Here is a 12,252-nt window from a genome sequence, read left to right on the forward strand (position 1 = left end):
TTTATCCCAGGCTGACCCGGGAGTGTGACTGTGCTCTGATTGCAGCCAAAGGTGCAAAGCCAGGGCAGTTGGGAACAAGCCCATCCAGCCCCTCACCTTCCCTGAGCCACGGGGAATCCTTTGCCTCTCCCATCTCTCAGTGGCAAACTCTGAGTGTAGCAAAAATGCTGGGGATTTCTGACCTCAGAGAGCCAGGAATGATGTGTGGGTAGGAAAAATTCCTTAAACCAGCTCCTGCCATCCATGTCCCATAGAATTGGGAGTGCAGATGCTACCAAGCCTGTCTGCATTAGGAGTGATTCACCTGAAAAATCCTAAATATCCAGCCTTGTTCCTCCGCCACATGGCCGCAAACCCAGGTCATGGGATGGCTCCTCAAGAGCCCCCAGGCACAGGCCTGGCTGCTCCTGGCACACTCAGCCAGCACAACTGGAGCTCAGGCAGGGACCTGGGTGAAGGTTTTCCCAGAGCAGGAACAAGACTGGGTGAATCCCAGCGGGGCAGTCTGCAGGGAATGGCCCAGGTTTGGTTCAAAGCAGCCTCTCCTGACTTGTCACTGTCCTTTCTCCATGAACAGGTGCCCATGTGCAGCTGCAGCAAATGTCCAACAGCAGCTCCATCAGGCACTTCCTGCTGCTGGCATTGGCAGACACGCGGCAGCTGCAGCTCCTGCACTTCTGCCTCTTGCTGGGCATCTCCCTGGCTGCCCTCCTGGGCAACGGCCTCATCATCAGCGCCGTAGCCTGCGGCCACCACCTGCACACGCCCATGTTCTTCTTCCTGCTCAACCTGGCCCTCAGCGACCTGGGCTCCATCTGCACCACTGTCCCCAAAGCCATGCACAATTCCCTCTGGGACACCAGCAACATCTCCTACACTGGATGTGCTGCTCAGCTCTTTTTGATTTTCTTCTTCCTGTCAGCAGAGGTTTCTCTCCTGACCATCATGTGCTACGACCGCTACGTGTCCATCTGCAAACCCCTGCACTACGGGACCCTCCTGGGCAGCAGAGCTTGTGCCCACATGGCAGCAGCTGCCTGGGCCAGTGCCTTTCTCAATGCTCTCATGCACACGGCCAATACATTTTCCCTGCCCCTGTGTCATGGCAATGCCCTGGGCCAGTTCTTCTGTGAAATCCCCCAGATCCTCAAGCTCTCCTGCTCTAAATCCTACCTCAGGAGTCTACCACTTCTTGCTGTTAGTGCCTGTTTATCATTTGGCTGTTTTGTGTTCATAGTTTTCTCCTATGTGCAGATCTTCAGGGCTGTGCTGAGGATCCCCTCTGAGCAGGGACGGCACAAAGCCTTTTCCACCTGCCTCCCTCACCTGGCTGTGCTCTCCCTGTTTGTCACCACAGGCATGTTTGCCTACCTGAAGCCCCCCTCCATGTCCTCCCCATCCCTGGATCTGTCCCTGTCAGTTCTGTACTCGGTGGTGCCTCCAGCCCTGAACCCCCTCATCTACAGCCTGAGGAACCAGGAGCTCAAGTCTGCAGTGAGGAGACTGATGACTTGATTGTTTTGGAAACATTGAAGTGCTGGGCAATTTCTGCAAATCACTTGTAATAAAAGTTGTTTTTGATACTTCTTGTTGGTTTCATTTTGGAGGTTCTTTTTCTTTGTTGTACTTTATTAATCTCGTCTGATACTGTTAGATTGGATGTGAACTACACACATGTGATTAGGGTCAAAGAAGAAAATGTTTTTATATTTAATGTTCTCTAGTTTAGATATTTTTAAGAAAACATCATTTTAAGTCATTAATTACATCACAATAACTTATTATATTCATTAGAACAAAGCTATTAGTATCAATATATTTGGCAAAAGTTTTACAGAAAGTTAATAAGCTATGCATACAAATTTACTTATGCATCTAGTCTACCTAACAAAAATTTACATGTATCTCTTCTAATCTATTTCCATGCTAATGCCTTGTCTTCTTCCTTGCTATGGATACACTCTAAAATCATCAATTGTTATTTCATCTATTAACTCAGCTTTGCTTGTCAGCTAGCTGTCAAGCCCGACTGTATTGTCCACAGAGAAATGTCATTGCTTGTGCCATTTCCCCTTTTGTTTCTCTCCACATTCCCTGTGGCCCCACACTGTGTCAATGAGGGGCTGCGCTCTTGGTGCCTTTAAAGGAACTAAAGGTTCTCCTAGCAAAGTTTTCTGAAGTGATCCCCCTTTTGTTGCCTTCTCTGGAGCTGCAGCAGCAATGTCTGTGTGCAGAGCTGGGGCAGATCAGTGCTGGCCCAGCAGCTGTGCCCAGCAGCAGCAGCAGCAGCACTTGGTGTTGCCAGTGCTGCTGCCGTGGCCCTGCCCCGCTGCCCTGGTGGCCCTGGTGTTGCTGCAGGGCCTGAGTGCTCTCGGGGCCGGGCACAGCCCTGGGGGTGGCAGTGCCGGGGCTGCAGCAGGGACAGGCCATGTAATATCAATCACCTTTGTTAATTCTTTTGGGTTTGGTTGTGAGTTTGTTCTTTTTTTTCCCATGTTTCAGTTTTTTAATATTGTCCACAAAGAAAAGCCATTGGTTTTGCCATTTATCATTTTGTTTCTCTCCATCTTCCCTGTGGCCACAGATTGTGTCGGTGAGGGGCTGCACTCCATGTGGCTTTCAAGGAACTAAAGGATCTCCCAGGAAAGTTTTTTCCAGAGATGCCCTTATGTTCCCTTCTCTGTAGCTGCAGCAGCAATGTCTGTGTGCAGAGCTGGGGGCAGACCAGTGCTGGCACAGCAGCTGTGCTTCTGCTGGCCACACCATTCCTGATCCAGGCCAGGAGCCATTGGCCTTCTTGGCCACCTGGGCACACTGCTGCCTCATGTCCAGCCTGCTGTCCATCAGTCCCTGCAGGTCCCTTTCTGCCTGGCTGCTCTCCAGCCACTCTGTCCCCACCTGTAGCACTGGGGCCAAATATCAGGGCCTGGCACTTGGATTTGTTAAACTTCACCTTGTTGGATTCATCCCCTGGATCCAGCCTGTCCGAGTCACTGTGCAGAGCCCTCCGACTCTCCAGCAGATCAATACTCACATCCAGCTTGGTGTCACCTGCAAAGATGTCCTTGGTTCTTTGGGCCCCCTCAGTGTCACAATGGCCTCTTGGTTACACCAGGCCCTGCACTGTCACACTGATCTCCTTGGTTCCATGGGGCCTCAAAATGTGACAATGGTCCCCTTGGTTCCATGGGGCACCAGGGTGTCACAATGGCCCCATGGTCACATGAGGTCCCACACTGTCACCATGGTCTCTGGGGTTCCACAAGTCCCCTCAGTGTCACAATGGACTCCTTGTTTCCACAAGACCACACAGTGTCACAGCATTATTCCAGATTCCTTGAGGCCCCATCGTGTGACAGTGGCCCCTTGGTCACACAGGATCCTGCAGTGTCACAATGTCCCCTTGGTGCCATGAGGCCCCGCAGTGTCAGAACGGCCCCTTGGTTCCACTGGGCCCTGCAGTCTCCCAATGGTCCCCTTGGTTTTGCAGTGTCAAAATGGTGAAACCCCTTGGTTACACAAGGCCCTGCAGTGTCACAATGGCCTCTGTGGTTACACGAGGGCCCAGAGTGTCACGGGGCACTCCCTGGGTCCATTTGGCCCCAGAGCACCACAATGGAGCCCTGGTTCTGTGGGACTGCACGGTGTCACCATGGTCCTCTTAGTTCCACGAGGCCCTGCAGTGTCACAATGGCCCCAGAGTGTCCCAATCATCAGAAAATGACAGAATCAAATAGGCTGGAAAAGACCTTTGGGATCATCAAGTCCAACCAATGCCCTAATACTGCCTTGTCACCCAGACCATGCCACTGAGTGCCACTGGAGAGGGACAGTAACTCTGCCACCTGCCCCCTGGCCAGCCCATTCCAGTTCCCACTCACCCTTTCTGTGAAGAACTCCTTCCTATTGTCCAGCCTCAGCCTCCCCTGGTGCAGCTTAAGGCTGGGTCTTCTTGTCCTGCCCTCCAGCAGATCCACACTCACACCCAGCTTGGTGCCATCTGCAATTTGTGAATGCTGGACTCGATCCCCTCACCCAGACCATCAGTGAAGATATTAAACAGGACTGGGCCCAGCACAGATCCCTGGGGACAGCACCAGTGCCTGGACACCAGCTGGGTGCAGCACCATCCCCACCACTCTCTGGGCCCAGCCTCCAGCCAGCTCTTAAATCTCCCAGCCAGGAGGGAACCTGCCCAAGCCGTGGGCTGCAGCTTTTCCAGGGAATGCTGTCAGAGACAGAGTCAAAGGCTCTGCTGGAGTCCAGGCACACAACATCCACAGCCTTTCCCACATCCACAGGTGGGTCACCTGGGCATAAAAGGAGACCAGGTTGGTCAGGCAGGACCTGCCAGCCCTAAATCCACGCTGGCTGGCTCTGATCCCTGGGCCATCCTGTGGGTGCCCTGTGGTGGCACTCAAGGTGATCTGTTCCATAACCTTGCCAGGCACCCAGGTCAGGCTGACAGGCCTGGAGTTCCCCAGCTCCTCCTTCCAGCCCTTCCTGGGCATGGGCTCACACTGGCACCTCCAGTGCTCTGGGCCCTCCCTGCTGAGCCAGGACTGATGGTAAATGATGGAGAGCAGCTTGGGGAGCTCATCCACAGCTCCCTCATCCCCCTGGGATGGATCCCATCTGATCCCACACACCTATGAGCATCTGAGTGGCTCAGCAGGTCAGCAGCTGCTTCCTCCTGGATTCCAGGGGGCTGTTCTGCTCCCTGTGCCCATCCACCAGCTCAGGAGAACACTTGTCCTGAGGACAGCCTGCCCTAATATTGAAAATTGACACAAGATTCTAATTACCTTATCCTTTTCCTTATCTTTAATTACTATATTCTCCACTGTATCCAAAAAAGAGTAGAAGTTCTCCTTCTCCCTCCTTTTCTTATAATTTTTTTTTTAAAAACATTTTTTATTTCTTTACAGAAGCCTCCAGGTTGAGTTCTAATTGAGCTTTAACCTCTTTCCTTTTGTTTCTGCTTAACCAAATGACATCCTTAAACACTTCCTGAGTTTCTGGTCCTTTTTTCCCTGAGTTCCCGGAAAAGCTCCATGGACAGCCAGGAAAATAATTTGCCTCACTAGCTCATCTTTTGCCACACTGGGACAGGCTGCTCCTTCCCCCTTGAGATTACTTTCTTGAAATGTGTCCATCCTTCCTGGACCCCGTTGTTTTTAAGGGCTGTTTCCCTTAAAATAATCAGTACCTGATTCGGTACTCTCCAAATCAGCATCCTAAATAGGCCAAAGTCTGCCCTTCCTAATTCCAGTGTAGAAGTTTTGTTGCTGCCCCTCCTTCTTTCACAGAAGATTGAAAACTTGATTATTTCATGGTCACTGTGCCCCAGGCAGCCTCTGAGCCCCACATCTGCACCCAGCCCTTCTCGGTCTGTGAACAGCAGCAGACAGAGCTTTCCTTGGCAGTGGGAGTGTTACCAAAAATTCGGTAAAACAGAAAACTCCTTAACACCACTAAGAAGCCGCATTCTTTATTCAGCTGGATGCACGGGGGAGAGCTCCTCCCAAAGCCCTGCAGGCTGAGTACAGGAAAGTTTCTGTTTATTTTCTGTATTTTGCTCACATATTCATTGATTGTCTTGGACTAAACACACATATGGTAATCATTTCCCGAAAATCATTAACATATTCCCCCTCCCCTTTACCCATGTGTTCTTCTGTCCTGGGGGGTCTCTCTGGTGGTCCCTGGTGGTTGTGGATCCCAGTGTTCCAGTGGGCCTGGCTGAGCTGGCAGGACCCTGAGGCTGCTGAACTTCCAGTTCCCCTTCTCACACAATGGGCCTTGTGTGGTTTCCATAGGCCTGGGGATGTGGAGAACAAGCTCCAGGTGTCAGCTCACCTGGTGTAGACAATTGATCATCTGGTAATATGAGGTCACAGAGTGGGATATGACATCAGAGAGTGGGGGATGTGAGGTCATTGATCAACTATGGCATCATAGACTATCTCTGTGACATCACAGAGCCAGCTGTGTGACATTAGAGAATGGGCTGTGAGCTCACAGAGCAGGCTGTGACATCCCAGAGGGGCTGTGTGACATCCCAGAGGGGCTGTGTGCCATCCCAGCAGGGCTGTGTCAGGTCACTGGGTTGCTCACTCTGCCCCAGCTCCCCCTCACAGTTTCTCCCAACAAGTCCAATGCTGTCCATGCCCAGCGGGGTCCCTGTCCCCCGGGATCCCCCCGGCCCACCTGGAGCCACAGCCTCCACCAAAGGATGTTCCACAGGATCCACCCCAGAGCCTGACATGGGGACAAGGGGCCAGGGCTGTGTGACCAGGACATCAAGGACGGGGATTACCCAGGTCACTGTGGCCTGGGTTGGGTTGCCCAGGGCAGGAAAGATGTCTGGCAGCTGGAGCAGGGTCTGGGAAGGGCCTCCAAGGTGGGGCTGGAGCCCCTGGGCTGTGAGCAGAGGCTGAGGGAGCTGGGCTTGTCCAGCCCAGAGCAGGGAAGGCTGAGGGGCTCCTCATCCCAGCCTGGCAGTGCCAGCGAGGAGGGGATGGAGAACACAGAGCCAGGCTCTTCACCGGGGGCCTGGTGGGAGACAAAAGCCAATGGGTGGAAGGGGAAAGAGGGGAGATCAGCCAGGACAGGAGGAGATGAAATGAGTCGGGCTGGTTTCAGCATTTCCTCAACACCAAGAGCAGCCTGACCTCCCTTCTCCATCCACCACTGACAGCTTTGCAAATCAGGAATTGTTGGAGCTGTTTTGCACCCACTCCAGGAGGAGCATCTGGATATAAGAACCTACTTGTTTTTATATCTATCACAGAACGACATTTGTCTAAAACTACTTTTAGGATGGAAACCACTTGTGGGTGGTGGACTCATCAGATGCTGCTGGGACATTGCACTTAGCTCAGGGAAGAGCGAGATTGTTATTAAATTGTGTCCTCTTCAACCATGGTCTGTTGGCCATGAGGAGAAACTTTCTGTGCCTCTTAGTCTCACCAGTTCCTGACCCTCAAAGGACACAAACCTGATGAGTTGTGATTCCCACTCCAGTGGTGGCACTTGGACCTCCCTCCATCCCCAGAGCAGAGCTCCCTTGTCCCAGAGAGTCCCTGGCAATGAAGGGATGAAGGAAACAGGACAGGCTGGGGGGATCAGGGGCAGGGCACAGCCAGGGAGAAAAAAGACTTTTGCATTTGCTGGAGCTGTGCCTTCCCTTGGCTTTGTTGGCTGACAAGAAATGAACATCCCTCTGTGTCTCGGGCAGCTCCTTCTCCAAGGAAAGCAGGTGGGAGTTGGAGCCAAGGAGCTGAAAGCTGCAGGTGCAGCCTGGGCTGGAGGGAGCTCAGATTTGCACAAGGCTGCTCTGAGTGCCAGGGCTTGGATGGGGGAAATGGTGGGGTGGGGGTAGGGACAGAGTCTGATTGATTGTCAGCCATGAAGGGTCTTGATTTTCATATCCATTCAAACTGCATGAGGAGGTACTTGGATTCAGTGTCAATCGGAGATTGCACATGTCAATGAATTAAAAGGAAAACAAAACTAAACAGGACCTAAAAAATGTTTTCTCGCTGTCTTTTTAAATATCATGTATTCAGTTTGAATACACAACTGAGATCTACTTAACCACAAAGGATTTGAAAATTAAAATCAAATGATTCCCAGAGGCTTGGCTTGTTCAGGTGTTCTGAATGTTCATGAGCCCTGGGACACTGAATTCCTGCACTGAAGAGCTGAAGGCTGAACAAGCCTCTGGAGCAGGGAAATTCAGCAGCAGCCTCCAAGTTGCTGAGGATGTCAGCAGCCCCCAGTGAGGCCATCCCTGCCCAGAGACCGTGGGGGAATGGGCAGACAAGGAGAGCGTCCCTGGGGCTGGGGCAGCACAACTCAGAGGCACCAGCGGCTCCAGCTGGGCAATGGAGTGTGGAATGTGGCTGGGAAAGCCCTGCCTGGGCTGGGCCAAGCAGGACACACAAGCCCTGACCCCCATTCCCCAAACAATTCTCTCAAGGAGACTTTTAAAATAATTGCAATTGTCTACTCTGAGTTGTATGTACTGGAGAAATACCAACAAGAGATTCACAGGAGTTGAAAACAACCAAACAGCCTTTACTGGCAACTTTAGAAAATCAGAGAAACTTTGGCAAAAGGTTTATTACAACATTCAATCAACAGAAAACACTTCTCAAAGCATTAATTTGTGCCATTCAACTTCACAAATTCTAGGCCTGTTCAATTTTAAGTTGCTCAAAATTTTACAAGTGGGAATAGGAAAGATACAGGGAATCACACACACAGCTACCAACTCCTGGATTCCAGCACTGTTCCAATGGAAATTCCAAGAGGAGGTAGGGTCAAGATGTGTGCTTGCCTTGTGGTCAGCCTTCAATACACCTTGGTCTCCCTGGGCCCTTCCCCCAGGTGGGGCTTGGGCTCATTTGGTCCCTCAGGAGCTGGGCTGGGGCTGCAGAGGTGGCTGTGGAGCATTGCCTGTGCTGTGCCAGGGACTGGCAGGCACTGCTGGGCTGGGATAGAGGCTCTGGGGGGATTGGGGTTCCAGGGCAGGGCAGGGCTGGGCTTCCAGGGCAACGCAGGGCTGGACCTTCCTTCCCCACACATGAAATCCTTTGAGCCACAGTCTCCTCCATTCTGTCACAACAGGCAGTGTTGGAGGTGAAATCCCAATTCTGGCCATGGGCACCTGGCCAAGAAGGGCAGTTCTTTTTCATAGGAAGGAAAGCACAGAGCTCCAGTGCTTGGAAGGAAGGTGAGAGCCTCTCTAGTCCATGGCCATCCAGACTTGTCAGAAATGACATATTTTGTCTGGGTCCTATCTTTGGATGTAGGTAATTTTGAAGGTGGAAGTCCAATCTTGGCCATGAGCACCTGGAGACGCAGGACAGTTCTTTCCCATGGGAAGCAAAGCTCAGAGCCTTTCCCAGTGTTTTGGGGACAGATGGGAGGTGACCCTTTTAAAACCAATGCAAGACAGACTTGTCCTGGCAATATTCCTCTGGGAACAATCTCTGGATACAAGGAAATTTGGAGGTGAAATCCCAATTCTGGCCCTGGGTACTTGGTGGAGAAGCAGAGTTCTTTTCCATTGGGAAGGAAAGCACAGAGCCCCAGTGTTTAAATAGCAGATGAGAAGAGACCCTCAACATTCCAGGGTCATTTGGACCAGTCAGGCAGTCAACGGGAGGCCAGACCAGCCAGACCTGTTCCATGTTCCCTTGCTTTTATGAGGTCCTGCAGTATCACCATGGTCCCCTTGGTTCCATGGGGCCCCTACTGTCCCAGTGGTACTTTGATTCCATGGGGTCCAGCAGTGTCACAATGGACCCTTGGTTCCAGAAGGCTCTGCAGTGTCACAATGGTCTCCGTGGTCCATAGGCCCCACAATGTCATGGGACTCCTCTGTTCCATGAGCCCTGCAAGGTCACAATGGACCTTTGGACCCTGGGGGTTTGCAGTGTCACAATGGTCTCCTTTGGCTTCACAGTGTCACAATGGACCACTGATGACAGGAGGCCCCTCTGTGTCACCCTGGAGCTTTGGTTCCACACAGCCCTGCAGTGTCACAAAGGCCTCTTGGTTTCACCAGGCCCCACAGTATCACAATGGTCCTCTTGGTTCTGTGGGGACCCCCAGGGTCACAATGGTCTCAATGGTTCCATGAAGGCTCACACTGTCACAATGCTTTGCCTATTCCATTTGCCGACATAGCACCACAATGGTCTCCATGATTCCATGAGTCCCCTCAGTGTCACAATGGTCTCCTTGGTGCCATGAGGCTATGTAGTGTCTTAATGGACTCCCCATGTTTCCATGATGCCTTGCAATGTCACAGTGGACCCTTGGCACCATTGTGAGACCATGGGGTCTCGCAGTGTCACAATGGCCCCTTGGTTCCATGACACCCCAAAGTGTCACAATAGTCTCCACAGTTCCATGAGGCCCCACAGTGTCACAAGGGTCCCTTGGTCTCACAGGGCCCCACAGTGTCACAATGCTCCCTTGGTCTCACAAGGCCCCACAGTGTCACAATGGTCCCTTGGTTCCATGGGCCCTGTGCTGCTGCATTCCCCCCTCCCCTTCTCAGGCTGCCCTGCCAGCTGAGAAATGCTCCTTGGGGCTCGGCCTTGGCCAACAGCCCCTGGGCTCAGCTCCTCTGCAGCTCATCACAAACACTGTCTGCTCCAGGCACTGCTGCTGCCCAACCAGCTCCTGCTTTCTGGAGGAGCAGCCCTGGGAACTGGTTTTGTTCCCTCAGTGGCACAACATCCCTGTTCTCACCCTGCCAAAGAAAGCTGTTGGTGCCAAGTGTGGCCAGGATGAACCATTGCTGGGACTGAAGCCCCTCTCTTGGGGCCCTGCAAACAGCGCTCCAAAAGGAGCCCTTGGAGCTCTCCTGGGCCAGCGACTCCCTCTGAGTGGGGCCTCTCCCAGCCGGGAACTCTCCCGTTTGCTGCACTCGGGGATCCCCAACAACGACGGAGCCTGGGCCGATCCCCCACTCCTCCAGGCTCAACCCTTCACCCTCTGGGGAGATGCCAAAGGATCCACAGGGAGCATTTCCTGCCCTGAGGGGAATTTCTCACATGTGCCTTGCACTGACTCTTTGTGTCTGTGTGCATACAGGAGTGCCTGTGCTGGGGAAATGTGGCAGAAATGCTGCTCTCTGAGGGGTTTGAGAGCCTTGGATAGCTGAGTCAGTCAGGCCTTAAATTAAATCAAAATGTCTAAGCTAACTGCAACTAAGAGTTGTTCTTTTGCTAAGTTGTTATGTTTAATCTAAGTTATAAGCTAAGTTGAATATTGTTAAATATTATTCCTCTGTTAAATTGCTACATCATAGGTTTTAAGTTAGGTTAAATACTGTTTAGTGCTGTTCTTTTGCTAAATTTTGAAGATGAAGGTGTCAGTTGAGGTTAAGTTATAAGATACATCCTGTAAGGTTGAGCTCAGTAAGATTTTGGGCCATATTCCTTTTATCCTTGCCCTCACTCTCCTTGTGTCACACACACAGGGAAAGTACTCGATTCATTTCTGGTGTGATTGCCTGGATTCTGTTTGGTTTTGTTGTTGCTTTGTTTCCTTGCTCTGCCTGAAGTGTCCAGTCAGGAGCAGAGGGACTCTTGCCAAGGAACTTTGTGCTGCTGTCCCTTAATATTAAATCTGGTTTTTGCTGCTCCCTTGCTGGGGATTTTTTCAGTGCTCTCAAGGCCTCGTTGGTACCAGGGTGAAGGAGCCCTGGCCCAGGCTCTGGCCCTGGGGGACATGGGGACGCTGTCGGGGGGTCCCTGTCCCCCTGTGCCACCCCCAGGGCCCCGGCCCCCCGTCCCCGTGTCAGGCTCTGGGGTCGATCTCGTGGAACATCCTCTGGGAGAGGCTGCGGGGCCAGGGGCAGGGGGACCCGGGGGGACAGGGGACCCCGCTGTGCATGAACAGGGTTGGACTGCTCTGGGGGGAACTGTGAGGGGGGCCGGGGCAGAGTGACCTCCCCAGTGACCTCACACAGCCCCTGTGATTTCACCCAGCCCCTGCGATGTCACACAGCCCCTGTGATGTCACACAGCCCCCTGTGATGTCACACAGCCAACTCTGAGATGTAACCCTATGATGTCATTCAGCCGCACTGTGATGTCACAGAAGCCTCTGTGATGTCCAAATGTCACCCTATATTATCACAATTTGTTCTGTGATGTCACAGCCAGCTCTATGATGTTACACAGCCAGCCATTGATGTCACAACCCACTCTCTGATGTCACAGAGCCACCCTCTATGATGGCAGGATCGACTCTATGGCCTCACACCTACTCTGTGATGTCACAGATAGCTGTGTGATATCACAACCCCCTCAGTGATGTCACAAAACCCTCTCTGTGATGTCATACTGCCACTCTGTAATGTCACAGCACACACTTTGACCTCACAGTTAGCTCTACGATGTCACACAGCCATGCCATGATGTCACAGCCAGCTCTGTGATGTCACAGAATCCCCGCTATGATGCTGTAGCTTCTCATTGACCACACACAAGAAACTCTGTGATGTCATAGCCCAATCTGTGACATCACACAGCCCACTCTCTGCTGTCACACAGCCCCTTGCTGACATCACAGCTGCTCTGTGCCTCCATGACACAGCCACAGAGGTGCTGCTGTGACACAGCCCCCTCTGGGACATGCCACAGCCCCTGCCAGTGCTGAGCCCCTGGGAGCTCTGTCTGTGCCCTGCTGGTGTCCCTGAGGGGCCCTGGCAGTGCCCCAGCCCTG

At 52.4% G+C, this 12,252-nt stretch overlaps 2 protein-coding genes across 2 annotated transcripts in view; one reads left to right on the plus strand and one right to left on the minus strand.

The window, feature by feature from the left end:
* The window catches only part of LOC143692674 (uncharacterized), a 127,079-nt gene that overhangs the window by 42,821 nt on the left and 72,006 nt on the right, over window positions 1-12,252 (minus strand). The window lies entirely within an intron of this gene.
* LOC143692729 (olfactory receptor 14J1-like) lies at window positions 601-1,515 on the plus strand. The gene has a single exon (XM_077172972.1). It carries the CDS (start codon window positions 601-603, stop codon window positions 1,513-1,515), a length of 915 nt encoding a protein of 304 aa, XP_077029087.1.

This window comes from Agelaius phoeniceus (assembly GCF_051311805.1).
Source record: "Agelaius phoeniceus isolate bAgePho1 chromosome W unlocalized genomic scaffold, bAgePho1.hap1 SUPER_W_unloc_2, whole genome shotgun sequence".
Classification (NCBI taxonomy): domain Eukaryota; kingdom Metazoa; phylum Chordata; class Aves; order Passeriformes; family Icteridae; genus Agelaius; species Agelaius phoeniceus.

Excerpts from the sequence above, each read along its gene's own strand:
- LOC143692729 (XM_077172972.1), top strand. The coding sequence starts at position 601 with ATGTCCAACAGCAGCTCCATCAGGCACTTCCTGCTGCTGGCATTGGCA.